Source organism: Hemiscyllium ocellatum, chromosome 31, assembly GCF_020745735.1.
Source record: "Hemiscyllium ocellatum isolate sHemOce1 chromosome 31, sHemOce1.pat.X.cur, whole genome shotgun sequence".
In the NCBI taxonomy this organism is placed as follows: Eukaryota; Metazoa; Chordata; class Chondrichthyes; order Orectolobiformes; family Hemiscylliidae; genus Hemiscyllium; species Hemiscyllium ocellatum.
The window spans coordinates 49,690,436-49,717,791 of NC_083431.1; the positions used below are offsets into that span (position 1 = coordinate 49,690,436).

Genomic DNA, 27,356 nt, shown 5'->3' on the forward strand with positions numbered 1-27,356 from the left:
TCTCAACAATAGCCCATTTCCTTATACTTCCATGAAACAATTCAGTGCAAAGCCCAAATGATTACTGTGCTGCAGGAATCAGGAACTACTTCTGAAATTACTCATTCTCCAGTTGTTTGCTGACGCCACAGTCCAGCTTACATGCCTGGCATCTCCCAGAAGGCAGAGGCCAAAGATGAACAATATGAACATCATGCATTGTTACAAACTGTGGTCATTTGACAATGAAATGCTGACACGTTAATTTATGCTTTATGGTTATCGATCAGTTATCAGTTTTGGACCATTACAAAGCAACATTGAACAGATCAGAGGAACATGATCATGTTCACTTTGATTAGAACTTTTTTCGATTCTTTTCTTACAATTTTAACTTTTCACCCTAAAACCCAATTCAAGATTTTTTTTGTGTGTGAAGGAAGTCTGACAGCTCTTATCTTCTGCCCAGCTAAAGATTATATTGAGGCTATGCTGATCTTTCCCTTCTCTGGACTAGGTGCTAACCCCATTTGTCCTTGCTCTGTTGCCACTCCAGACAATGTCAGCACAAATCAGACATTGGTCAGGGCCCCTTGCTGATGTGCAGCTCTGGGCTGAGTATTTAGCTAAATGATGCAGCTGCTGACTCAAGATCACCTCAAGCAGCTTTCCATCAAATGAAAGGGAAAGATGTTCTAAAGTCTCCCTCCCGCCCCGGTCACTGAATCTATTGCAGCTATAGAATCGCCACAAAAGCAGACACAGCCTTCGCCTCTCTCATTTGTAATTGTTCACCCTGCATCAGTCGGTAATGCACTCAACCTCACACACAAAATCTCACACAAACGCTGACACGCACTAGCCTGCAGTGATGTACTTCACAGGTAAACCCAGCAATGGCTCCCACTACCCCTTAGCTTAAAAGGACAAAGAATGATCACTGTGTTCTGCGTCCAGCTGGTCTGCTTTCAGACTTGAATAATTGAGTGCTCACTCTGCCTGTCCTTTACAATTGATCCACTGCTGAGGGGAGAAAGTATTTCACCTGCATTAGTTTTCTTCAGATCAGACTGACCGAGCTGAACAAACACTGGAGGTGGCGATGGGATGGGGGGAGGGTGGCGTGTGGGAGGATAAACATAACTACCCTCCCCGCACCCACATAATGTAACAATCAACCTCATCTTTAAAATAGACAATGACCCCTCACCACCTTTAAAATAGACAATTACTCCCACCTTTAAAGTGAACAATTACACCCCGTGGTATATTTTAAATATGCAATTAACCCCTCCCCAGCTGTGAAATATATAATGACTCCCCCATCATTAAAATATACAATTAAATCCCTCTGTATATTTTAAATATAGAGTTATCCCCTCCCCAGCTTTAAAATATACAATTAACCCCACACCCCCTTAAAATATACAATTGGCGTCACCTGTGAAATGGAAATTTTCACCTATTTCTGCATACATTATCCCCTTCTCATCTACGAAATATAAAATTAATTACCCCTTCTCCCTGCAACATACAGAAATACCATGTCCCCACTTGTGAAATATACAATTGTGTGAGCACCAAGAGTGAGTACTGTACAATAAATATGATTCAGTCGCGTGTCTCTTGAGAAACTAATTGCGATTCTTGGCAACAGAAATGGGGACAGTCCTCTTCAGGTAGTTTCAATATGGGACGTACATACATTTTTATTTATGAACATCATCTTCTTCAAATCATTTAATGGATTTTTTTAAGTCAATGGGTCACATTCTTCACTCAGCAGACCCCCTCCCTAAACAAATCATTTCATCTTCCTGACAGACTCACACCTCACTGCACCATCGTTTCTAAGATGCTGGTGATACTTCTTTTCTCTGGGTAACCAGTTCAGCCAATTTAAACAGGAAATTTTGTGATCCATTATGCCTGTGATTTAAACATTGAACAATGCTTCAGATATCTTGCACCTTAGCTCATTTACGTGCCCTCATTTTCATGCCAGTTTATATTCACAATGCAGTTCAAAGTGCTTGCTCTGGGTCATTTATATTACTTGACAGAAGTAAAAAAAACTTCATTAAAATTACTCAAATGGATTTTATTTTAAATTGTTCATGGAATGTTAGCTTTGCTAGGAAGGGTAAGCCTATGTTGCCCAACCCTAATTATCTTTGAGCTGCTTTCTTGCACCATTACAGTGTCTGCCCAGCAGAGACACCCGCAGTGTTATTAGGGAGGGAGTTTTGACCCAGCGAACAACAAATTGGTCACAGCAAATACAGTGCGAGCACTGAATCTACTCAACATACAGACCCCATCATATACCTACTAGTCTGTGACTGGTCCATGTCAGTGTTAAAAGTGGCCTCATCATAAAAAGCGCAATACAAGAAAATATAAGCTCTAGATTTTCTTGCAGTGGATCATTACATGATGCACCTTTTTATCTATCCTTTATGCCTCAACCTTTAGCTCAAATTGTCCTGCAAATTGTGTGAGTGTGAGCAGAATGGTGACTTTGCCCTGTATTCGTGTACTTGTGTACACGTGAAAATGAAACCTAACTCTAATTCTGACTGACACATTGAGGGCAACAGGGAATCTTGAACTTTACTGAACAATGGGGATCACGAGTTCATCTTCTCCACCAAAGAGAGATCTAAAGCTGAAGTGGGAAAGAGAGGTATCACAGAAGGAAATATTCTCAATTGGAATGAAATCAGGGACAGAAAGAGAAACAGAGGAAGAAAGAGGAGGTGAGACAATGAGAGATGATATGAAAGGAAAGCATGATGTAAAATTCAAATTTTAAATTCCTTTAGAAACATTTTTCTACCTACAGAAATTATTCCTCAGCTTCACTCATTTCCTTTCTGAGGTGGAGAGGATGTGTGAGATTACAGGAAAATAAAAATCCTTATTAAAAATCTGCCTAAGTTGGAAACCTCAGCTTTAACTGAAACAACTATATACACTGAACACAGCAGGTGAAAACAATTGGTGGCATTGATGAGGCTAACACACGCTTTTTGACAACGTGCACTGAGTTTATCATTCCCAACATATCTCTTCCTTGTCACAAATTGCTGGATGATTTACACATAAGTAATAGCATCTTCATTAATGCACTATATTTTAGCAACAAATTCTGAATAGGATAGTGTTTGAGACAGTTATGTAGCTCCTGTAGATGGATAGATTTTACATTCAGGGCTGGATCATTAACTTATTAAGATTGGGTAGGACAAATTTACACATTGATAATTAACCTATTCCAAAGAAGAGAGGCACTAAATTCGAATTGTTAACTCTGCTTTCTCTCCACAAATGCTGCCAGACTTGCTGAATTCCTCCAGCACTCTCTTTTTATTTCAAACATTCAGAACTTTGATTTTAGTTGATACCCACCCTGTTTGTTGTGCATACATCTTCCTAAGCCATTGGCTCCTGGGATGAGCTTCTGGATCAGGAGACAGGAAAATTATCCACCGTCCCAGAAGACCTCCCATAGGTAGACAGTAGCCCAGGTTAACTGCTAGGGAATTCAAACTAGACATAATCTTTACACTTAGCAATACTAGTTTACAGCTAATGAAGGTACTGTCCTTGAATTACTTGCCTGTGTATTTTGATTACCTACAGTAATATTATAAATAATGTGTGCACTTTTTGGTGATGATTATTAATTAGAATGATATTAAGAGGAGAGTCTAATTAGAATTGTCCATACTAACCCAAAATAGCCAAGTGTCCTGTACGGCAAAAGGGCAGGGTGAGACTCCACCTCTATGTTGCATTCTTTTGAACATAAATGCTCAGGCAGAGACTGAACCTCGCTATAACTACACTATAACATTGGTACATTGTAACATAGATAGTAAGTGCACGATGACATGATAACATGACTATATTAGAACATTACACAATAGCATTACAATAGTGTAACTACAGTGTAACATTACACTAGAACATATCTACACTAGAACATGGCTACACTACAATGTAGGTACTGTATAACACAAGTGCCCTGTAACATTACACAATAACATAACGACATTATAAGATAACTATACAATTACACACCATAATATTACTATAACGTTACTACGGTATATCATTACAATAGAACATAGCACAACCACGCAAGAACATAACTTTAGTAGAACAAGATCCATTGATTTTATAGATCACCTTTAAGCTCCTTAGAGCTGTTTGTGATGAAGAAAACACTGAAATCTAAGAATTGGGAATCAAAGGTAAGGAGGCAAAGTATGCGATGGTCAGGCTATAACATTCACTCTCTGAGAAGCGGCTGCAGCTTGGCTGCTGGACATGTTCAAGTCTGCTCCATTTCCCAGGGTTTGGTGTTCACTGGACCCTGGAAACAGGTGCTTGCTGTCAGATCCTTCCAGAGTGGTGGCAATGGTTTAACAGCCTCAAGACTTGATGTCAGACTGTAAGTTACATTGGTGGGAGGGGGGAGGTGGAGATTCTGGGACCCTTTCCAACAGTGTCTGACCCACAGCCTAGGGGCTGTCTCTCTCACCTGTCCGGGTAACTGTGGCACGGGGATGGGTCGGCCAAGGGCACCACAGGCTGGCACTGCCCTCCTGGTCTCAGAGGGGGAACATTACTGCCAGCTTGGGAGGGGGAAGGAAACACAAAATCTGAGAAAAGGGGAGCTACATAAACATCCCGAGGAAAGCTGGACAGACAGGAGGAGCACAGAAAGGGCTAAATCTCCTGCTTCGGTAAAAACAATGACTGCAGATGCTGGAGATTAGAGTGGGTGCTGGAAAAGCACAGCAGGTCAGGCAGCATCCGTCTGCCCACCTCCCCAGGTGATCTCTCAGGAAGGTGATTTCGTTTTAAGAACAGGCAGAAGTTACCTGGGAAGTCCCAGAGCATCTCCCCCTCTTACCTGCCACTGTGAAGCGGTCCATATAATTCACCACGTAGCCGAAGCTGAGCACCCCGGCGGCGATGTGCGGGCGCAGGCGGCACAGAGCCCGGAATTTCTCCGCCGGACTGAACGGCGTGTCTGCGGCGGCGGAGGAGCCGGCGGAGGGAGCCCCGTTCAGGCTCCGGATCTCCTCCGAGGAACCGGAGAGAGGGCAGTCTGAGGTTTCTTTCTCCACACACATAGTCCCGAAGGAGAGAGCTCGCTGCTTTGGGGATGTCGGTTTCAGGGTAACTGACGCGGAGCCCTGCAGGATCATAGACACACACACACAGACACACACAGACACACAACCACTGAGAGAGAGAGAGAGAGACCAAGGGCGGAGATAAACCTACACTAGCCCCTCCTCTCAAACAACAAACAGCATGTCGCCGTCCCAACCAACATCCCCAATACACTCACATCAGCACCCTCCCTCTGTATAAAGCCCACCAGTCTTCCCGGATCCCCAGACAGAAGCATCTTTTGCACTGACTGTGCTATTATTGCCAAATGCTCTAGTCCTGGGCCCCTTTCTCTCCCCCTCCCCTGAAATCCGGCTCCGACAGAGAAAACAAAACATTGCGGGGATCTCAAACAAACAAACACACACAGAATGCTGGAAAAACTCAGCCCAACCTGGTCGAGGTTGTGCAGAGAGAGAGAGAAAAAACAAGAGTTCGTGTTTCGAGTCTGCTATGTCCCTTCCTCGGAATGGATTCGGGGTGATTGGAGAGAGTCCACCAACAACGCCCTGCCTCAAACCACTGTGACATTGCAAGGATCAAAATTACCCCCTCGCTCAGTTAACTTGTGAATTTAAATCTGTCGTATCCACACTGCGTCAGAACTATTTGAGAAAACCTTCACGATGAGGCTTCTTTCAATATTTCATTTAAAATTTTGTAAATAATCCAGTGAATTTGACCAGTTGCAACTCTCTGGTTTAAAACTCGCTCGCATTTAAACGCAGGTTGTGAGGAATGTACAGTTCTATCATTAAAGAGAGCACTGCACTTTTTCACCCAGAGGGTGGTTCCTGTGTGGAATGAAGTGGCAGATGCAGGTACAATTACAACATTTAAAAGGCATTTAGACAGGTTTATGGATAGGAAAGGTTTCGAGGGCTATGGGCCAAAGGGAAGTGGGACTAGTTTAGTTTGGGAAACTTAAATGGGATGGATAAGTTGGATGGAAGGGTCTATTTCTGTGCTGTATGACTCTACGACTGCACTATGTGCATTTTTCTGTTGCTATTTCTTAGAATTCGTTTCTCACTAGTTTCTGACACAGGAGCTGAAGTCAAAGATGAATATCCAGAAATTGTTCAGAATTATGCAAAGGAAAATTCATATGATGATAATTGTCAAAGATGCGTTGTTCTGCAACTCCCAAAAGATGACATTTCCTCAGTTAAAGAATGGTCCTGTTTGAGTCAAAAACTGTGGGTGCAGGTCCCACTCCAGAGTTATGTGCAGCTCTACAGGGAGTGCTGCACTGTCAGAAATGCTGTCTTTGATATGCATTAAACTTCTCTACAGTCAAGGGGAAGGAGTCCATTGTGTTATTTGAGTGGGAATCGTCTCTGGCTAATATTTGAACAACATTCTGCGTCCAGTTCTGGCTGCCCTGTTTTCGCAGGGATATTATCAAGTTGGAGAGAGTTCAGAAGAGATTTACCAGGATGTTGCCGGGAATGGAAGGTTTGAGTTATAGAGAAAGGCTGGAGAGAATGGGACCTTTTCACTGGAGCATAGGAGGTTGAGAGGTGACTTCATAGACGTTTATAAAATCATGAGGGGTATGGATAGGATTAATGGGAGGTGTCTTATCCCTAGGTTGGAGGATTTTAAGACAAAGGGCCATCTCTTGAGGTTGAGTAGAGAGAGATCTAAAAGAAAAGATATGGGGGCAATTTTTTTTACACAGAGGGTGGTACATGTATGGAATGAAGAAACAGTCACAATGTTTAAAAGAAACTTAGGTAAGTACATGAAGGTTAAAAGGACATGGCAGGAGCAGGCAGGTGAGACTAGTTCAGTTTGGGATTATGTTCGGCATGGACTGGTTGGACCGAAGGATCTGTTTCTGTGCTGTATGACTCTATGACTCCATCATGAAAACAAATCATCTGGTCTGTTATCAACTGTAGGAGCTTGCTGTTCACAAATTGAGTTGCTACGTTTCTGACTTTACAACAATGGCTACACTTCATAAAATTGGTTTGGAGGGTAACACCATCAGTTGCAATATTTTCAAGCAGATAGAGATAATTCTTAGGGCTAATGGGATCAAAAGAGTGGCACAGTGGTTAGTACTGCTGCCTCACATTACCAGGGGCCTGGGTTCGATTCCATCCTTGAATGACTGTCTGTGTGGAGTTTGCACATTCTCTTTGTGTCTGTGTGGGTTTCCTTTGGGTGCTACAGTTTTGTCCCACAGTCACAAAGATGTGCAGGTTAGATGGATTGGCTATGGGAAGTGCAGCATGATTGGGGGGGGTGGCGGGGAGCTGGGCTTCTCTTCAGAGAGTATGCATGGACTCAATGGGCCAAATGGTCTACTTCCACACTGTAGGGGTTTAATGATTCTATGGTATAGAGAGAAAGTGGGGCCAGAATACTCAGCTGGGAGTTCAGCTACTTTCATATTGCATGTCAGTGCAGGTTTGAAGGGCTGAATGGCCTACTCCCCCTTCTATTTTCTATGTTTCTAAGAAGGTGGTCTTGAGGCAATAATGGATGGGCAAAAAAAAGCTGCCCAGCCAGCAATTCCTGCATCTAGTGTGTGAATTTTAAAAAAAGACTTTGAAATGTCATGGGCTTTTTGTGAGAGAAACAACACAAGCATTTAGTGGATGTAAACATGTACTTTATTAATTACTGTTGATGAGAATTCATACCCTCTTAATGAGCACTGATGAAAATACAGTTACAGTATTTATACACAGAATTATCTGCACAAGTGGTTTTTTTTAAAATGTATTTCCTCCCATTAATTCTGCTTTCTTTAATCTTTAGTGGAACTTAATAAATAATCCAGCTACAGAAGATTTATTTAATTATAGGGGTTATACCCTGTACCAACATTAAAGTTCTCCCAGGTCAGTACAACCTTGGTCAGGGATGTCTCCTTACTACAGTACAATACTAAAATGTCATTTTAACTTCCTCCATTAGCTAGCTCTGTCTCTGTCTCAAACCATTGGCAGCTATATGCTTCAAACACTAGATCCTGACATCACAGTCTGAAGGAAACTATATGTGACTCAAGTTTCCACTTCCATTTCCAGTCTTAATTTATTACAATAAATTATGAGTTTGAGTTGCTTCATCTTCTTTTATTTTGCTCTTCCGGTAGATGACAGATTTCAATCCAACCTGCCTCATTTTGGATTTAAATCCAAGGTTCAGAGGTGAAATGGCAGTGTATTAAACCATATCTTCCAAAAATCAGTGCACACTTCCTGAATCCAAAACTTTGCTCTCTTTACTTCAGTTCTTGTCTCAAGATTTTTCCCTGATAAATGTCTGTGTTCACATTTACAATGCAAACAGCCTATGTAAACATGTCACACTGTAATTGCACTCTCCTGCCACTGGTGGTGCTGTTGTAGAACATTTCTCCGTTTTGCAACTCATACAGTCACACAGCATGGAAACAGACCCTTTGATTCAACCAGTCCATACTGAACATAATGCCAAACTAAACTAGTCCCACCTGCCTGCTTCTGGCCCACCTCCCTCCAAAGCTTTCCCATGCATATCCTGAATCAAATGTCTTTTAAACATTGTAATTGTTTAATCCACCACATCCTCAGGAAGTACATTGCACATGAAAACCACCCTCTGTGGAAAGAATTTGCCCTCATGTCTTTTTAAAATCTTTCTCCTCCTCAGCCCATTGCAGAACAACCAGCTTACTGAGTGCACACAACAATATCAAAATGATGTAAAATTAGGTCAAATTATCTGAACTTTAACCTCCAAGCCTTGCTCCGGTGATTCAAGACAGCATCCGAGGAACAGGAGAATCGACGTTTCAGGCATAAGCCCTTCTTCAGGAAACTGAAGAAACTGATTTCCTGAAGAAGGGCTTATGCCCGAAACGTCGGTTCTCCTGTTCCTCGGATGCTGCCTGACCTGCTGCACTTTTCCAGCAACACATTTTCAGCTCTGATCTCCAGCATCTGCAGTCCTCACTTTCTCCTCCGGTGGTTCAATCCAGCCTCAGAGATATTTCTAATCAACCTGTTCAGAATTGTTAGTACACACCACTGGAGCAGGTGAGACTTTTTGAACCTAAGCCTAGAGTGAGGGACACCGTCATTGTGCTACAAGATTCATATTTCAGCTCAAAACTGTAACGGATCAACCTGAGATTAACTAATTTATAAACATTTTAAATAGTTTTAAAATGGATTTCAAAGTGTGTCTATGAAATTCCTCCTTGTGGAATAATGAGAAAGTGCCTACAGTATCTCAATTTGGCTCAGGGTTTGAAGGCTTGGCTGTAAGGTATTTGGGAGCAGCCAGCTGCAGTTTCCTGATGTCTAAAATGGGGGAGCTGGAGGGTTGTGTCAATGCTGTTATTGATAAAAGTTACACAGCTACAACCATTCTCGTGAAAATAAGCACATCATTCTTATAGGGTTCACAGTAGGGTTAGAAACATAGCTGTACACAATCAGCAGCAATGTGAATATAAATTGATCCTTTGTTGTGGGTGTTAAATGTGTAATGAAGTGCTCCATTCACCAGCATTATTAATGCCATATTAAAGCAGGAGGAGAGAGATCTTGGATTCCTATAACACCTTCTACAGCTCCTTGGTTGAATCATGCTAAACTCCATAGATGCTGCCAGAATTGTTGAGCGTTTCCTGAACTTGCTGCTCCGACTTCAGTTCTCCAGCATCTGCAGTCTTTTGTTTCTGGGTCAGGGAGGTGCCAGCTGCCTCACCACGGTCACGTCCAAAGATGTGCAGCTTATGTGGACTGGCCGTGCTAGATTGCCCAATAGTGTCCAGAGAAGTGTAGGGTAGGTGGATGGGAAATGCAAGGTTTACAGAGAATGGTCTGGGTGAGATGCTCCTCAGAGGATCAGTGTGGACTCGATAGGATGAATAGCCTGCTCCCACACTGTAGGGATTCTATGATTTGGAAAATGCTGCACTGCCTAGGCTAGCTCACCAGTTAAAGTTGGGCTCCACTGCCCTGCCCATTCCGTAGTATAGCACTCCTTCTGCATTCTACCAGCCACAGAACTATTTTTTCCCTCGATACCCAATGTTTAGCTGCAGAGAGAGACTGTTTTAAAGTATACTGTGAAAGCTGTATAATTTCAACCTAGACATTAGTTAAAGATAAACACGAAATGTTTGACAACGTAAATCAGAGAGGCATCAGAAAAAGCTGTTGGCACAGGCGCAGACTTTAGCTGTTTGGAAGGGAATGACTTTGCAAGCTTAATTATAATCTGACAGGACTGCAGTTCAACTTCTGCCACCCATAATTTCCCTTTTTGAAGTAAACTTTTCCGAGTATTTGGATATCAGGTTTTAGACAGAGCCAGCAGGACTGCAGGAGATTACCTCCCATTGGGAGTTCCAGGTTAAGGAAATGCTCACACAGGGAATAGGCAGTGGGTTTATCACATTATTCCTGTTCTTTCTTGGTACGTGGGTGCTGCGTGATGTTTATTGTCCCATTGCTGTGTACTGTGAGATGGTAGTGATTGGGCACAGAAACATGCTAGCCCCTCGTACAGGGAGTGGCTGGTTGTGGCATTGAAGGCACCCACAACCAAATGATGGTCTGGTATCTCTCCAACTGGGTTCTTGTGGCAACAATCTGACAGCTTCCTGGTCATTTTTACACATATTGGCTCTTACCATAGAATCCACATGGTGTGGAAGCCGGCCATTTAGCCCTTTGAGTCCACACCAACCCTCTGAAAAGCATCCCACTCAGACCCACCCCCCAATCCTATCCCCCTGCATTTCCCGTGGCTAACCCACCTAATCTGCACATCCCTGGACACTATAGGCAATTATACCAGCCGAGGACATGCAGGTCCTTGGACTCCTCCACCGGCAGAACATAACAACACGACGGCTGGAGGAGGAGCGCCTCATCTTCTGCCTGGGAACCCTCCAACCACAAGGTATGAATTCAGATTTCTCCAGTTTCCTCATCTCCCCTCCCCCCACCTTGTCTCAGTCGGTTCCCTCAACTCAGCACCGCCCTCCTAACCTGCAATCTCCTTACTGACCTCTCCGCCCCCACCCCACTCCGGCCTATCACCCTCACCTTGACCTCCTTCCACCTATCCCACCTCCATCGCCCCTCCCCCAAGTCCCTCCTCCCTACCTTTTATCTTAGCCTGCTTGGCTACTCTCTCTCATTCCTGATGAAGGGCTTATGTTCGAAATGTCGAATTCCCTATTCCTGAGATGCTGCCTAACCTGCTGTGCTTTAACCAGCAACACATTTTCAGCTGTGATCTCCAGCATCTGCAGACCTCATTTTTTACTCGAAAATCATACCAGCCAATCCACCTAACCTTTGTACAGTGGGAGGAAACTGGAGCAGACACGGGGAGAATGTGCGAACTCCACAAAGACAATCCCCCGAGGCTGGAATCAAACCCGGATTCTTGGCACTGTGAGGCAGCAGTGCTAACCACTGAGCCCCAACAAGAGTTTCACAGGTTTAAAACACTGCCATCAAATTTTCACTTGTGGATTGCCCCTCTGAACCCTGAGCATTTACCCCACCCAAGTACCATCACTAATAAACTACTCATACCTGGCAGCTACAAATGCTCACTGTCCCTCTTGGGAAAAGAAGTGTTCAATAAAATAGCCAGCAAGGCCCGCTGCCCCTGAGGAGCCACCTCTTTTTTTCATTCTCTCATGGGACATCACTGGCTGGGCCAACATTTATTGCCCGTCCCGAGTTACCCTTGAGAAGGTGGTGGTGAGCTGCCTTCTTGAACCGCCGCAGCCCACCTGCTGTAGGAAGACCCGTAATGCCCTTAGGGAGGGAATTCCAGGATTTTGGCCCAGCCATACTGAAGGAACAGTGATATATTTCCAAGTTTGGGATGGTGAGTGGCTCGGAGGGGAACTTCCAGGGGATGGTGTTCCTATGTTTTTGCTGCCCTTGTCCACCTGAATAGAAGTAGTCATGGGTTTGGAAGGTGCTCTCTGAGAATCTTGGATCTTGCTGACCTTGAGTGAGAGTGTGATCAGATTGGGACTGAGCTAAATCCTGGATCAAATCTGTTACACTGCCAGCTGGTAGCTCTCTTGCCCCTTCAGCTACACAGCTCTGGGTTAAATTCTCGATGCTAGGGAATGAATATCAAAATCAAAGTTGACACTCTTGTGCAGCACTGAGGGAGTGCTACACTGCATGTTAGAGGTGTCTGTCTTCAGATGTTAAGCTGCCTGTCTCAGGTAGATAGCACGGCAATCCCATGGCAGAAGAACAGGGCAGTTCACTCAGATGTCCTGGTCAATGTCTATGGCTGAATCAGCATCACAAAGAGAACTGAGGATCTATTCATTAGCAGTTTGCAGTTTGCAGGAAAGGTATAGCAGCTGATCATAGACTCACTGACTTATAAGCAAACTCTTGTTTTAACCAGCATCTTATTAACTAGCACTCTTGATAAACCGGCAAAACATTATCAAACACTACACCAGGTTATAGTCCAGCAGGTTTAATTGGAAGCACACTAGCTTTCGGAGCGACGCTCCTTCATCAGGTGATTGTCACCTGATGAAGGAGTGTCACTCCGAAAGCTAGTGCTTTCAATTAAACCTGTTAGACTACAACCTGGTGTTGTGTGATTTTTAACTTTATTCACCCCAGTCCAACACCAGCATCTCCAAATTATCAAACACTATTAGTCTTTACAATTATAATTTTAAAAATTATTTATCTCAGTATAAATATACTTGTTGTTTAATGGAATGACAACACAAAACATCAACAGTTGATTCAATTTCAAGTCAATTTCTCCTCCAATACCCTGATGCCTAATGGGCAACACAGTGGCTCAGTGGTTAGCACTGCTGCCTCACAGCACCAGGGACCCAGGTTCAATCCCTGCCTTGGGTGACTGTCTGTGTGAAGTTTGCACATTCTCCCTGTGTCTGTGTGGGTTTCCTCTGGATACTCCAGTTTTGCCCCACAATCCAAAGATGTGCAGATCAGGTGATTTGGCCATGCTAAATTGCTCATAGTGTTGGTACATTAGTCAAGGGTAAATATGGGTCTTGGAGGGTTGGTGTGGACTTTTTGGGCTGAAGGGCCTGTTTCCATACTGTAGGGAATTTAATCTACTGTAGTCAGTTGAGGGTGTTAGTGAGAAGGCTGTCTGTTGCTAAGTTTAAGGCAATGTTACATTATTATTTCAGTGATTAATGCTGTAAATAAAGTATAACAGTGAAGTGTACATTATGTTTCTATTAATCAGTGTGTGTTTTAATATTGATTGTGTGGACCTCCTGATTAACCTGGCTACTCGATCAATCAGCACACTCCTGGTCCCATAAGTGCAAGTTAATAAAACATTGGCTGTAGATGCTTATAGCACAGAGGGAGCTTTTTTGGTCCATCTCTGCACCAGTCTATGAAGATCTGACTAGATCTGCCAGATCTTGACCCATAACACTGTAGGTTATGACGTGTGAATATCTAAATATTGCAGGCAGTGAATTCCAGACTCCCACAACCCTCCAAGTGAGGGACATTCTCCCAGCTCCCCCCCGAGCCTCCTGCCTCTGACATTGAATGCCCCAGTCTCCACTAATGAAGAAAGTGCCTTCCTACTCCCCCCTCTATATGCCCCTCCCATAATTGTGTTCACCTCTATCAGATTCCCTCTCAAACTTCGCTGCTCCTGTCTATCCAATCTTTCCTCAAACCTCTGACTCTTCCCGTTACAACAGTGACCACACTTCTCAATGTGTCACTGGTTGTGCAACAACATCCTGAAACCCCCAGTGGAGGTGAGAAACACATTATAAATGCAAATCTGTTTTCAGGCCTCAAACATTGAGCATAGGCCTCAGGTGTTGGGAAAGTCACCTGGCTGTGGGGGCAGTTGGAGTATCAGCAGCGATCGTTGGCTTTGGCAGAGGCAGTGTTCTGGGTCTGGTCAGTGTCATTGGGGGGCTGCTTCAATATGCTTCCTCCCTTGGTGTTGTGGACTTCGGGTCTGCTTTCGCACATCCCGGAGCCACTTAAGAAATCAATAGCCCTGGTTGGAACAAAAAATGAAATTTGCCTTAACTTTATATGGAATAATTCTTTGATAATTTATGTAATTAACATGGCACCCGATTAACCTAATGTTTCGAGTCCTGAAGAAGGGTTACACCTGAAATGTTGACTTCTCCAGCTCCTAATGCTGCCTGGTTTGCTGTGTTCTTCCAGCCTCCTGCTGCCTGGCTTGCTGTGTTCTTCCAGCCTCCTGCCTGTCCCTCCTGATGCTGCCTGGTTTGCTGTGTTCTCCCAGCCTCCTGCTGCCTGGCTTGCTGTGTTCTTCCAGCCTCCTGCCTGTCCCTCCTGATGCTGTGGGCTTGGGAACCACACTTGTTCCAGATGTTTGAATCCTGGCTTCCTGCCCTCAGTGTTATGAATCTCCTCAACATTACCTGCAACATGGTTGTGTCACTGACTATTCCCTAAGTTTATTGCGCTTATGATATTGAAAAGCTGCAATTCCCCCTTTTTTTGCCTTGTTTGATCTGAAAACTGTCGAAAAGTGTGGCACTGGAGGAGCACAGCAGACCAGGCAGCATCCGAGGAGCAGGAGAGTTGACATTTCAGGAAGGGCTTATGCCTGAAACATTGACTCCCCTGCTCCCCGATGCTGCCTGACCTGCTGTGCTTTTTCAGTGCCACACTTTTCAACTCTGACTCTCCAACATGTGCAGTCCTTAGCTTCTCCTTGATCTGTAAACTGGACAGGTGAGGTCTCCGAAACAACTTTAGAGGTCATTACTGCTTACAATCCATCAGGTTAGTTGCAATTTAACTTAAGAATATTGATGGAATATGCCAATGCCTCTAGTTCTGCTGCAGTCTACAAATTGTCAAGACTCTGTTTATATTAGTGCTCTACTTAACGTGCAATGCTTTGAGTGCTGTTTGTTAATTGTCAGTCCTCGCAGGTTGTGGTGGTTTATCAACTCTGTGGCCTTTTAGATGTGGTGAATCACTCAGTTGTGGATATGGGCCCGATGCCATGTCAGTATTACTCCCATATCTGAGTCAGAGATTGTGGGTTTCTAGCCCACTCTGAAGAGCTGAGCACTTAATCTAGATTGGCATTTCAGTGAAGTACTTTCTCTTGAATGAGACATTAAACTGAGGCTTCGTCTGTTCTCTCAGGAGGCGATTAGAGATCTTGTAGTGCTGTTTCAAAAAATAATAAGAGACTTCTCGTTAGTATCCTGGCTAATATTCGGCTGTCAGTCAGTGTAACTGAAACAGATCACTGCTCCAGTGCAGAAGGAGGCTATTCTGCTCCAGCTCTCTGAATTTTCCTGGTGTCACTTTTACTTTCTTTGCCATTTAATATAAATTTGTGCTTTCTCACTCTTGATCTGTTAATGAGTTATACAGTCATAGAGTCTTAGAGTCACACAGCATTGAAACCAAACGTTCGATCTAACCAGTCCATGCTGATCCCAAATTACACTAGTCCCACCTGCCTGCACTTGGCCCAGATCACTCCAAACATTTCTTATTCATGAACTTATCCAAATCTCTTTTAAATGTTGTAACTGTGCCCGCATCCACCACTTCCTCTGGGAGTTCATTCCACACACGAACCACTGTCTGTGTAAAATAATTGCCCCCAAGGTCTTTAAATCTTTCACCCTTTGCCTTAAAAAACATGCCCCCTGAGGACTTGAAATCCCCAAGCCTAGGGAAAAGGTATCTACCATTCACCTTATCTATACCCCTCATGATTTTATAAACCTCTATAAGGTCACCCCTCAACCTCCTGTTCTCAGTGAAAAAAGTCCCAGCCTATGCAGCCTTTCCTGATAACTCAAACCCTCTATTCGCAACAACATCCTGGTAAATCTTTTCGGAACCCTCTCCAGTTTAATAATATCCTTCCTATAACAGGGTGGCATGAACTGCACACAGTATTCCAGAAGAGACATCACCAATAGACAACCTCACCATGACATCCCAACTCCTATACTCAAAGGTCTGAGCAATGACGACCAAGCGTGCTGAACACCTCCTTCACCAATCTGTTTACCAGTGATGCAAACTTCAAAGGATGATGTACTCTGCACCCCTGGATCTCTCCATTCTACCGCACTGCCTAAGGTCCTACTTTTCATTATATCAGCTGGGAACAGGTTCTCCCTGTCAACGCTGTCCAGACTCTGAATGATTTTGTAGACCTCTACCATAGTTCCTTTCAGCAATGACTTCTCAAAGTAAAATACCCCCAACATCTCCAAGGTGGTCTGGGCCAGTAATCTCATTGCTGTGTGTGTTAGATGGCTGTTTGAAAAACATTACCTCCAACAACAGTTACACCCAGAGCCCAGGCAACCTTCTCCAATTTGTTACAGTTCCAGATTGAATACCCCAAATTGTTAAGCTCTTGCTGAGAATGGGATGGACATAATCCCCTACTTTATTCACTCCCTTAGCTGGTTGCAACAACAGTAATTTTACAAGAGTCCCTCCCTTGTTGGTGTATGTTTCTCCCAGAACCAAATGAACTCACACGTCAACAGAAAGCAATTTAATCAGATTTTCTTGAATTAACAAAAAGAGTGAGTTCATTCGTTACTGACGGCGGAAGAAATTGTTACACAAGACGTGAATTTAAAAAGATCAGTTGCTAATGTAACCAGGAAAATAATCATTACATTACTTTAACTAGAAAGGTAACTATTGCAATGTTGTAACTAGCAAGATACAAAGGGGAGGCAGTGGTTGAGTGATATTACTGCTGGATTGTTAATCCGAGACCCAGGAAATGTTCTGGGGACCTGGCACGGCAGATGGTGCGATTTGAATTCAAGAAAAATCTATGACATTCTATTAATGATGACAATGAAACATTTGTCAATCGTTGGAAAAACACATCTGGTTCGCAAAGATCACTTAGAGAAAGAATCTGACATCCTTAGTCTGATCTACATAGTGACTCCAGTTCTACAGCCTCTTAACTGCCCTCTTGGCGATTAGACATGGGCAATAAATGTTGGCCAAGCTACTGATGCCTTCATTTAAATGAATGATTATAAAAATAAAGTAACAGTACTGTAACCAGGAAGATAACACTACACAAGGAAGACAACCATTATACACTTCCACTGGAATAATAATTACACTCCACTAAGGACAAAGCAGAAAAGGGTCATAACATTTGAATTTCCCACACGACCACAGGGATGAAAGACAGGAAGAGGAGAGACGACAGTACATGTGCAATAATGCAGACATGTGAAAACACTAGGATTTACTGCGATATTTAATGGACTGGGGATGGTAGAGAGGGTGGGGTTGGGAAATATGGTGAGTGTTTTCTGCCTTTACTGATGGGGCTGAAGCAGGATGTGCCTCTCAAGGGTTAGTGAACTCAGTCAATGCTAGCTTTGGACAGTTGCTAAGCAAGGACATCCCTTAGGAACCTGCCCTTGTTAGTGGGAGTGTCTCAGGCAGCTGTCAGGCCTGTTTCCAGGTCACTGTGCTTTTCCTTTCCCCCACTGTCTTGATCTTTGTCTCTTTTTAAAAACAGAATCGTGTTATCGAATGGATTTATCACCACATAGAAAAGATACTGCTTTGAGATCATTCTTTCCTTAAGCGATTTTATACAACAGCTTTCTGAAAACACATGTACACACACACACACACACACACACACACACACACGTTCACACAGACATATGCACACAAACATAGACAGACACTCACACACAAACATAGACACACACTGACATACACACAAGCACAGACACTGACTCACACACAGCCACAGACACACACACAAACACAGACACACACAAACACAGACACAGAAGCACACACACTCTCTCTCTCTCTTGCACACACACATTCCAATCTAAGAGGCATCTAAAAGTATGCACCGTTTCAATAAAACTGAAAATGTGTTGCTGGAAAAGCGCAGCAGGTCAGGCAGCATCCAAGGAGCAGGAGATTCGACATTTCGGGCATAAGCCCTTCTTCAGGAATGATTCCTGAAGAAGGGCTTATGCCTGAAACGTCGAATCTCCTGCTCCTTGGATGCTGCCTGACCTGCTGCGCTTTTCCAGCAACACATTTTCAGCTCTGATCTTCAGCATCTGCAGACCTCACTTTCTCCTCGACTGTTTCAATAAACTCATACTTTAACTAAGTTGGCATGGACTGGATACTCCTATTATCTGTTTAGAAGTCAGATACCAGGAAGATCAGATGGTGAGAGACCAGGAGGATCAGATGATGAGATACCAGGAGAATCAGATGGTGAGATACCAGGAGGATCAGATGGTGAGACCTAATGTTGATGCATTGGCCTTCTCTAGATTTGTGAGACCTCTCAGCCACCACTACTCCTTGTCTGTATTCCATGTATGGCCCGTAGGAAGGTGGATCCTGGTTCTGTGTAGATATATACTGGCTCCAATACCACCACTTGCTGACACCTTTACCTCTCAACCAAAGCCGAAAGAATTGATTTCAGTCTTGTTCCTCCTCCTGCTGCTCTCACGTCCCTTAGTGATGGTCCCTCTGTAGCTGCATCTGGGTTTCTCTCATATCCATGATCCCCAAAACCTGGCCATTTATAATGATCCCCGATCCAGGGATGTCTTGGGGGAGCAGAGGGAGGGAGGCTGGATTTGATTGGGTTAGTGATGCAGAGAGTGTGAGCCACATCTCTGAGAATTTGAATCTCTCATCTTTACCCAGCCTGGCACATATGTGATTCCTGTCCCACAGTTATGTGCTAGTTTCTTACAACTGCCTCCAAAGTGGATCAATAAGTGAGTCTGTGGTTTCTTTCCTTTGTATTTGTTTTCTTGATTCTAGGAGAATTTAATATTCCTGACTTTCCCCCTTCTCTCCTGAAAGTGTTGAGTTACTGAATCACCTGGTTTTCTCATAGAGTCGCACAGTCTCGCACACACACACGCAGTCTGTCTCTCACACACACAGAGTCTCTCTCACAGATACTCATACGCACAGTCTATCAGACATACATAGTTTCTCTCACACACACAGTCTCTCTCTCTCTCACACACACACACAGTCTCTCTCACACATGCACACAATCTCTTACACACACTCACAAATGCAGTCTGTCACAGACACAGTCTCCCACCCACACTCACACACAGTCTCTCTCTCTCTCTCACTCACTCACTCACTCACTCACTCACTCACTCACTCACTCACTCACAACATGCTCACCCCTTTCCAATCCCTAGGTCAACACATGCCCATCTTACATTGTTGGAGGGCCCCTATTAAGGGAATGGAAGCTGTCCGAAACCAAATTGAATTCATTGTCACTAACGAGGTGAGACTCATGGACTGTCCAATGATCACCAAGGCCCAAGTGTTTCTAAAGTGGATTTCTGGTGCTCCTACCCAGTGTACCTGTGCTGTAGGTTCTGTCAGGCTGATCCCCTGGGCCTGGCACAGGTAATGGAGTCTCCTCTGTAGCCCAGCAATGCAAGCTATGGCAGAAGGGCTGTCCACACTCACAAAATCCTGCGAGTAGCAGCTCCTCCTCATTGCTAAGACAGACTGGACAGACTTGTCCCAAACCGACAAAGACCTGAGACAAAGAACTGTTCCCTTAAGCTCAGGGACTGGGCGATGGTTTGAGGGTCGGTGTGCTGTGCATCTCTGCCATGCCTGTTGTAAAGGAGGGTCACCAACACCACACAGGTAAGAGGACAATGGCACCATTCCTGCCTTTGATTGTCTAAGGCAGGGTCCCTTCTGGATCTCTGACAGACCTTCACTCGCCCCGCACTGCTCCTCCAGCATCTGCTACCTCTTAGACACCCTCCGAGGGCTCTCAGCAGGAGTCTGTCCTTACACACTCTGCAGTGACTTTAGCTGTCGCTGAATCTGGCAGCACTCAGGCCTTTGAAGGGTGTCGAGCACTCCTGTGTTGAAGGTTCCTGAATTCTGACAGGCCTCAGTTTGCCCAGGGCAGTAGCAGGGACAGGAATCACTAAGGCACTAGAACGCCCTTCCTCATCTGTGGACAAAATGGCTGCCACCTCAACCCCTGCCTCGAGCCACTGGGAGCTCATCTTCCCTACTCACCAACTCTTCTTCAGCTGGTCAACATGCGACCATGCTGTGAACAGCCATCTGAGTGAGGAGTCCTTACCCAGTCTATATGTGATTCCAGATTCACCTGTAATATGTTTGATTCTGGGCAATTAGGGAGGGCAATTAAATGCTGGCCCAGTAGTGATACTCATGTCTGATGAATGAGTGAATGAAAATCACCTCTCATTCTTCAACTGATAAACAGTTAACCTGCTTAATCTTGCCTCATAAAATAACCCCTTAATCCCAGGAAGGAATTGAGCTAACCTGCTTTCTTTGAACATTAGAACTAAGAGCAGAAGTAGGCCATTCGGCCCCTTGAACTTACACTGACATTTAATACAATCATGGCTGATCACAACTAACCCCTCTCAACTCCACTTTCCTGCCTGCTCTCCTTAGCCCTTTAACCCACTGCTAATTAAACATCTGTCCCTCTCCTCCTTAAATTTACTCAATGTCCCAGCATTCATTGCACTCTGGGGAGTGAATTCCACAGATACACGACCCTTTGAGAGAAGTAAACCCTCCTCACCTCCATCTTAACTCTGCCACCTCTTCACCTAAAATTGTGATCTCTCGTCCTAGATCGCCCCACACGGGGAAAGGTCCTTTCTAACATTGGTTCTACCAATCCTGTTTAGCATCTTAATGGCCTCAATTAGATCGCCTCTCTTTCTTTTAAACTCCAGAGAGTATTGCCTTTCACTGCTCAATCTCTCTTCATAAGACAAACCCCAGATCTCTGAATCAATCTCGTGAACCTCCTCTGAACTGCCCCAATGCAACTACATCCCTCCTCAGGTAAAAGGACCAAAATTGTACTCGGTACTCCAGGTGCAGTCTCACTAATGCCTTGTAGAGTTTCAGCAAGGCTTCCCTGCATTTATTCTCTATTCCTTCAGCAATAGATGCCTGAATTTCATCTGCCTTCCTTATTACCTGCTGTACCTGCGTATTAGTTTTCTGTGAATAATGCACATAGACACCCTAATCCCTCTGCACTGAAGCACTCTGAAATTTCTCTCCATTTACATATAAGTTGCCTTTCTATTCGACTGACCAAATGGATTACCTTACACATATCTACGTTAAACTTCATCTGCCAAATTTTGACCCATTCACCCAGCCCTATCCATATCCTTGTAAATCTCTTACCTCTTCGTTGCAACTGACTTTCCCATCAATTTTAGTGCCGTCTGCAAGTTAGGCGCCAGTACTTCCCATCCCCACATCCAAGTCATTAATGTAGATTGTAACGAGTTGAGCCCTGAAGACTGAATCCTGTGGCACCCCACTAGTTACAGCTTTGGAGAAAGTGAGGTCTGCAGATGCTGGAGATCAGTGTCGAGAGTGTGGTGCTGGAAAAGCACAGCAGGTCAGGCAGCATCTGAGAAGCAGGAGAATCGGCATTTCGGGTGTAAGCCCATTCCTTATGCCCGAAACATCGATTCTCCTGCTCCTTGGATGCTGCCTGACCTGCTGTACTTTTCCAGCGCCACATTTTTCGAATTGTTACTGCTTGCCAATCAGAAAAAAGGCCTATTTATCCCATCTCTATTTTCTTTGTTAACCAATCCTCTATCCAAGCTAATAGATGGCCAATGAAATTGTGTGATCTTACCATGTGTATTAACCTTTTGTGTTGACTTATCAAATACCTCTCGAAGTCCAGGTGTACTATACCTACAGATCCCCATTACCCACATTGCTGATTACATCTTCAAATCATTTTAAATGTAATTATATCTGTTAATTTTTTTTTTCTCATTCATGTAGCATTTCACTCAGCACAGACAACAGGACCTTCCTAAAGCCATCTCTGTGTTAGACACAGCAATGGGCCATTAGCAGTATCTTCAGTCCTTCAGTCTTGCGGGTGTCTCCCTGCATCTCATAAAGATCAAAATTAATTCAAATTCAGAATGAGAGAACTCTGAAGAAGAGTCACACTGCAATTGAAAGTTTACGGACATTGGTGAGGCCGCCTTTGGGATATTGTGTCCATTTCTGGTCTCCCTCCTGTAGAAAAGATGTGGTTACCATTGAAAGGGTTCAGAAAAGATTTACAAGGATGTTGCCAGGGTTGGAGGGTTTGAGCTACAGGGAGAGGCTGAATAGGCTGAGGCTATGTTTCCTGGAGCATGGGAGGCTGAGGAGTGACCTTACAGAGGTTTATAAAATCATAAGGGGCATGGATAGGGTAAACAGAGATGGTCTTTTCCGCAGAGTAGAAGCCATAGGGTTAAGGTGAGAGGGGAAATCTATAAAAGGGACCAAATGGCAACATTTTTATGCAGATTGCAGTATGTCAATAGATGAGCCGCCAGAGGAAGTGGTGGTGGGGGTGGGGGGGGGGGAGTGGTGGGGGGTTATTACAACATTTAAAAAGCATCTGGATGGGAATAGGAAGGTTTAGGGAGCTATGGATCAAATGCTGGCAAATGGGACTGGATTAATTTCGGATATCTAGTCGGCATAGATAGGTTGGACCAAAGGGTCAGTTTCCACGCTGTATATCTCTAAGACTCCATGAGTGTCTCCACAAAGGTCTTTCATTGGTGCTAAGATAGCATTCTGGTGAACACAGGTCCTGCCTGGACTTGGAGCGGGTATGATATTGGAAGAAGCAGGGTGGTCTCTCCAGACTCCTCGTGAATATTCTTGCTTCAGACAACTCCATAACGTCCAGACGGTATAATGATCATCACAGTCTGGGATAATATGGCTGATAAGCTCCATTCTTAACCTACAAAATCACTTCACGGGCTGGAAAACAGTGTGGCACCTGCTAATGAAAAAAGACATTGCATCGATACAAATGTTCTTTCCTTCTTTTGTGTGCTTGTTTCAAGAAATCATTGATTTTAAGGTTGATGCTGGCGATGTTATAAAGCTACAAAGTGATTCAGACAGAGCTGTTTCTCCATACACTGTGCAAGATGGAACCTCACAAAAACAATTTCTCTCCTGCCTTGGGGGGAGGTGGGGGTGGGCAGACTGTCTCACAGCTCCCTATCGATTCGCAGAGTTTTATTAAGCCTGGACGGAGGTTTATTTTTAGCTTCCCAAGAGGCAGGTAAATGAAAAGACTTGCCTTGTGATAGAGTGGGCATGATGCAGGTGAGCTGGTATGGAAGCTAATCTTCAGCTTCAGTGTAAATGACAGGCACCTCTTCACTTCATGGGCTGGAAAACAGTGTGGCACCTGCGAATGAAAAAAAAGACATTGCATCATTACGAATGTTCTTTCCTGCTCTTGTGTGCTTGTTTCAAGGACATTTGATCATTGGAACATTGAGTCACAACACATTCTCCACACTCATATTAAACTGGGTCAGTTTAGAGTTTAAAACCCCTGGTCAGAAGTGGACAGAGGACAAACAGATCCCACCCACAGACAGTGCTAGACAGACCCCTCCCCAAACACAGAGATCCCAGACCCAGGATAAAGTGACCCAATTCCAAGGGCAGAGCTGGACAGTGACCCCACTCTAGAGGATAGACAGACCCCTACCCCAGGACAGTGACCCCAGCCCCAGGACAGTGACCCCTCCCCCAGGACAGAGACCCTACCCCCAGCACAGAGACCCCACCCCCAGGACAGTGACCCCACCCCCAGGACAGAGACCACACCCCCAGGACAGTGACCCCACCCACAGCACAGAGACCCCACCCCCAGGACAGTGACCCCTCCCCCAGGACATTGACTCCCCCCCCCAAGGACAGTGACCCAATGCCCAGGACAGTGACCCCTCCCCCAGGACAGTGACCCCATGCCCAGGACAAAGACCCCACCACCAGAACAGTGACCCCTCCTCCAGGACAGTGACCACATGGCCAGGACAAAGACCCCACCACCAGAACAGTGACCCCTCCTCCAGGACAGTGACTCCACCCCCAGGACAGTGACCCCATGCCCAGGACAGTGACCTCTCCTCCAGGACAGTGACTCCACCCCCAGGACAGTGACCCCACACCCAGGGCAGAGACCCCACCCCCAGGACAGAGACCCCACCCCCAGGACAGTGACCCCTCCCCCAGGACAGTGACCCCATGCCCAGGACAAAGACCCCACCCCTAGGACAGAGACCCCAACCCCAGAACAGTGACCCCTCCTCCAGGACAGTGACTCCACCCCCAGGACAGTGACCCCACACCCAGGACAGAGACCCCACCCCCAGGACAGTGACCCCATCCCCAGAACAGTGACCTCTCCTCCAGGACAGTGACTCCACCCCCAGGACAGTGACCCCACACCCAGGACAGAGACCCCACCCCCAGGACAGAGACCCCACCCCCAGGACAGTGACCCCATGCCCAGGACAAAGACCCCACCACCAGAACAGTGACCCCTCCTCCAGGACAGTGACTCCACCCCCAGGACAGTGACCCCATGCCCAGGACAGAGACCCCACCCCTAGGACAGAGACCCCAACCCCAGAACAGTGACCCCTCCTCCAGGACAGTGACTCCACCCCCAGGACAATGACCCCACACCCAGGACAGAGACCCCACCCCCAGGACAGTGACCCCATCCCCAGAACAGTGACCTCTCCTCCAGGACAGTGACCCCACCCCCAGGACAGTGACCCCATGCCCAGGACAGTAACCCCTCCACCACGACAGTGTCTCCACCCCCAGAACAGTGACCCCTCCTCCAGGACAGTGACTCGACGCCCAGGACAGAGACCCCTCCCCCAGGACAGTGACCCCTCCCCCAGGACAGTGACTCCACCTCCAGAACAGTGACTCCACCCCCCAGGACAGTGACTCCATGCCCAGGACAGAGACCCCACCCCCAGGACAGAGACCCCTCCCCCAGAACAGTGACTCCACTCCAGGACAGTGACCCCACCCCCAGGCCAGTGACCCCTTCCCCCAGGACAGTACTCCCCTCCCCCAGGACAGTGACCCCTCCCACCTCACAAACTGAGAATGTAACTCCTGCCGCAGCCCCACGCCACACTGAGAGGGTGGCCACTGGTTTGTGGTGAGCAGCTGCTGACTGTGCATGAACAGGTTTGATGTAGACAAGCCTAGAGACCCCTCCATTCCCCATCACACCAATGGTACTGTCTGTGAGGTTGAGCTTAGTACACTCTGTACGCACTGAGACTAATCACCAAGAAACCCAAGGGATGAACTTCACCGTGGGGCTGTAATACTTACACACCCTCCCGCCCGGGGCAAACGTTGACCTTAAAACAGCTGTCCCACTGCAATACCACAGAGGGGCAGCTGGAACTGTCTGAAAGAGGGACCGTCACTTCTCAGGAACAGGATGTCTCACCCTAGAGAGCTCCGATTGGTTGTCAGCTTTGTAGATTTTTCTTAAAATCAACCAGACACACCTCAGGAGTGGGTGGCTCAGAGTCATGGACACTACCACTGAACCACAAGCAGCAGCAGAACACTGTCCTGGGTCTACAGGGTGACTGAGGTGGCGATCCTGGATGCTGGAACATAGGGAAATATGGGGGTTTTGGCAAACAAACAATGTAGAATCCCTACAGAGGATGGGCTATTCAGCCCATCAAGTTTGTACCAACCCTCTGAACAGCATTCCACCCAGACATCCCCCCTACCCTACAATCCTGCATTTCCCTGCACAGTATGGACAATTTAATATGACCAATCCACCTAACCTGCGCACCTTTGGACTGTGAGAGGAAATTGGAGCACCTGGAGGAAACCTATGCAGACACGGGGAGAACATGCAAACTCAAAAATGTGCAAATTCCACACAGATAGTCACTCGAGGATGGAATCCAAACCAGGTCCCTGGTGGTGTGAGGCAGCAGTGCTAACCAATAGGATCAGGGACCTGGCTGAGGAGATAGGGTGGTCCACCGTTAAACTGGAATTGAAAAGAATGGTGATGAGGTGAGTTTTCACCTCCCACTATCAGTTTTGTGCTGGCAGAGGCATAGTCAGGCCTTAAAAATGGCAAATTGAGGACCTCCTCAAAATTAAAGGCGCTTTCTAGATATAAAGACAAAAGACTGAGGAAATATTATGATATCAGAGATAATGCTTTGAAACTGATGAGTACAGGAAAAGCTCCAGGCACAGATCAAATAACAACAGAACATCTAAAAGCCCTTGGAGAGACAGGTGGAGAAGCCGATAACAGACATGCATGATCAAAATAACCAAAACAAACATTCCAAGTGATTTGAGACATTTCCTGTTCATACCTAAGCAACATAAAGTGCAATAAATTTAGAATTTCAGCTCAATAAAAGTGATCTTGAAAAAATCAACTTCGGAAAAGAAACACATTTGAAGCAGAATTAGTGAAGCAAAATCTGGATTTAGACCAGGTGCAGGAACAAATGAAGAAAGTTTCACTGAAGACAAATCTTTCATAAATACCTAGAAGCAAACAGAAATATTTTGATCTGTTTCGTAGCCAAAAAGAATGTGTCTGACTGCGTTTTTCACGAATATTAATAGTGGTGTTTTTTCTTGAAATGTGACACCGACAGTACAAATATGAGGTTTACCCAGATCCTAAACTGGGATGAAATAATGAGGATTAGACTAGACGAAGGATAATCAGGAGAGATCGTCAGAAGCAAAAAATGAAAGAACTGCAGAAGCTGCAAATCAGAAACAAAAACAGAAATTGCCTGAAAAGCTCAGCAGGTCTGGCAGCACCTGTGGAGAGAAATCAGAGTTAACCTTCCGTAGAAATTATGGTCGCACGGAAAATGTTGGTTTATATGCAGAAGGTAAGGTGGAAGGAGGAGGTAAGGAGTAACAATAGTTGGGGATAGAGCTCAAAGAGAGATGAACATGTGGACAGACAAAGGAATGGACAACCTGGGGGAATGAATAGCTATGAAGACTATTAGTGCTTAATAGTGGACCGTGTGATAACAAGACCTGATGCTGAGGGTTGGGATAAGGACATGGTGCCTTAAATCCTAAAATTGTTGAACTCAATATTGAGTCCAGAAGGCTGCAGAGTTCCCAAGCAGAAAATGAGGTGCTGTTTTTCCAGCTTGCACTGAGCTTCACTGGAACACTGCAGCAAGTCTGAGACAGGGACGTTGGCCAGGAAATAGGGTGGGGTGT

At 45.3% G+C, this 27,356-nt stretch overlaps 1 protein-coding gene across 1 annotated transcript in view; it reads right to left on the reverse strand.

Moving 5' to 3' along the window:
- LOC132830385 (sphingosine-1-phosphate transporter SPNS2-like) overlaps positions 1-5,274 on the reverse strand; it is a 94,807-nt gene extending 89,533 nt beyond the window's left edge. The window contains exon 1 of the mRNA XM_060848042.1: positions 4,904-5,274. Within this exon, the coding sequence (XP_060704025.1) occupies positions 4,904-5,201 (298 nt within the window). The 5' untranslated portion in view covers positions 5,202-5,274. The remainder of the gene's footprint in view (positions 1-4,903) is intronic.
- Positions 5,275-27,356: the final 22,082 nt, after the last annotated feature.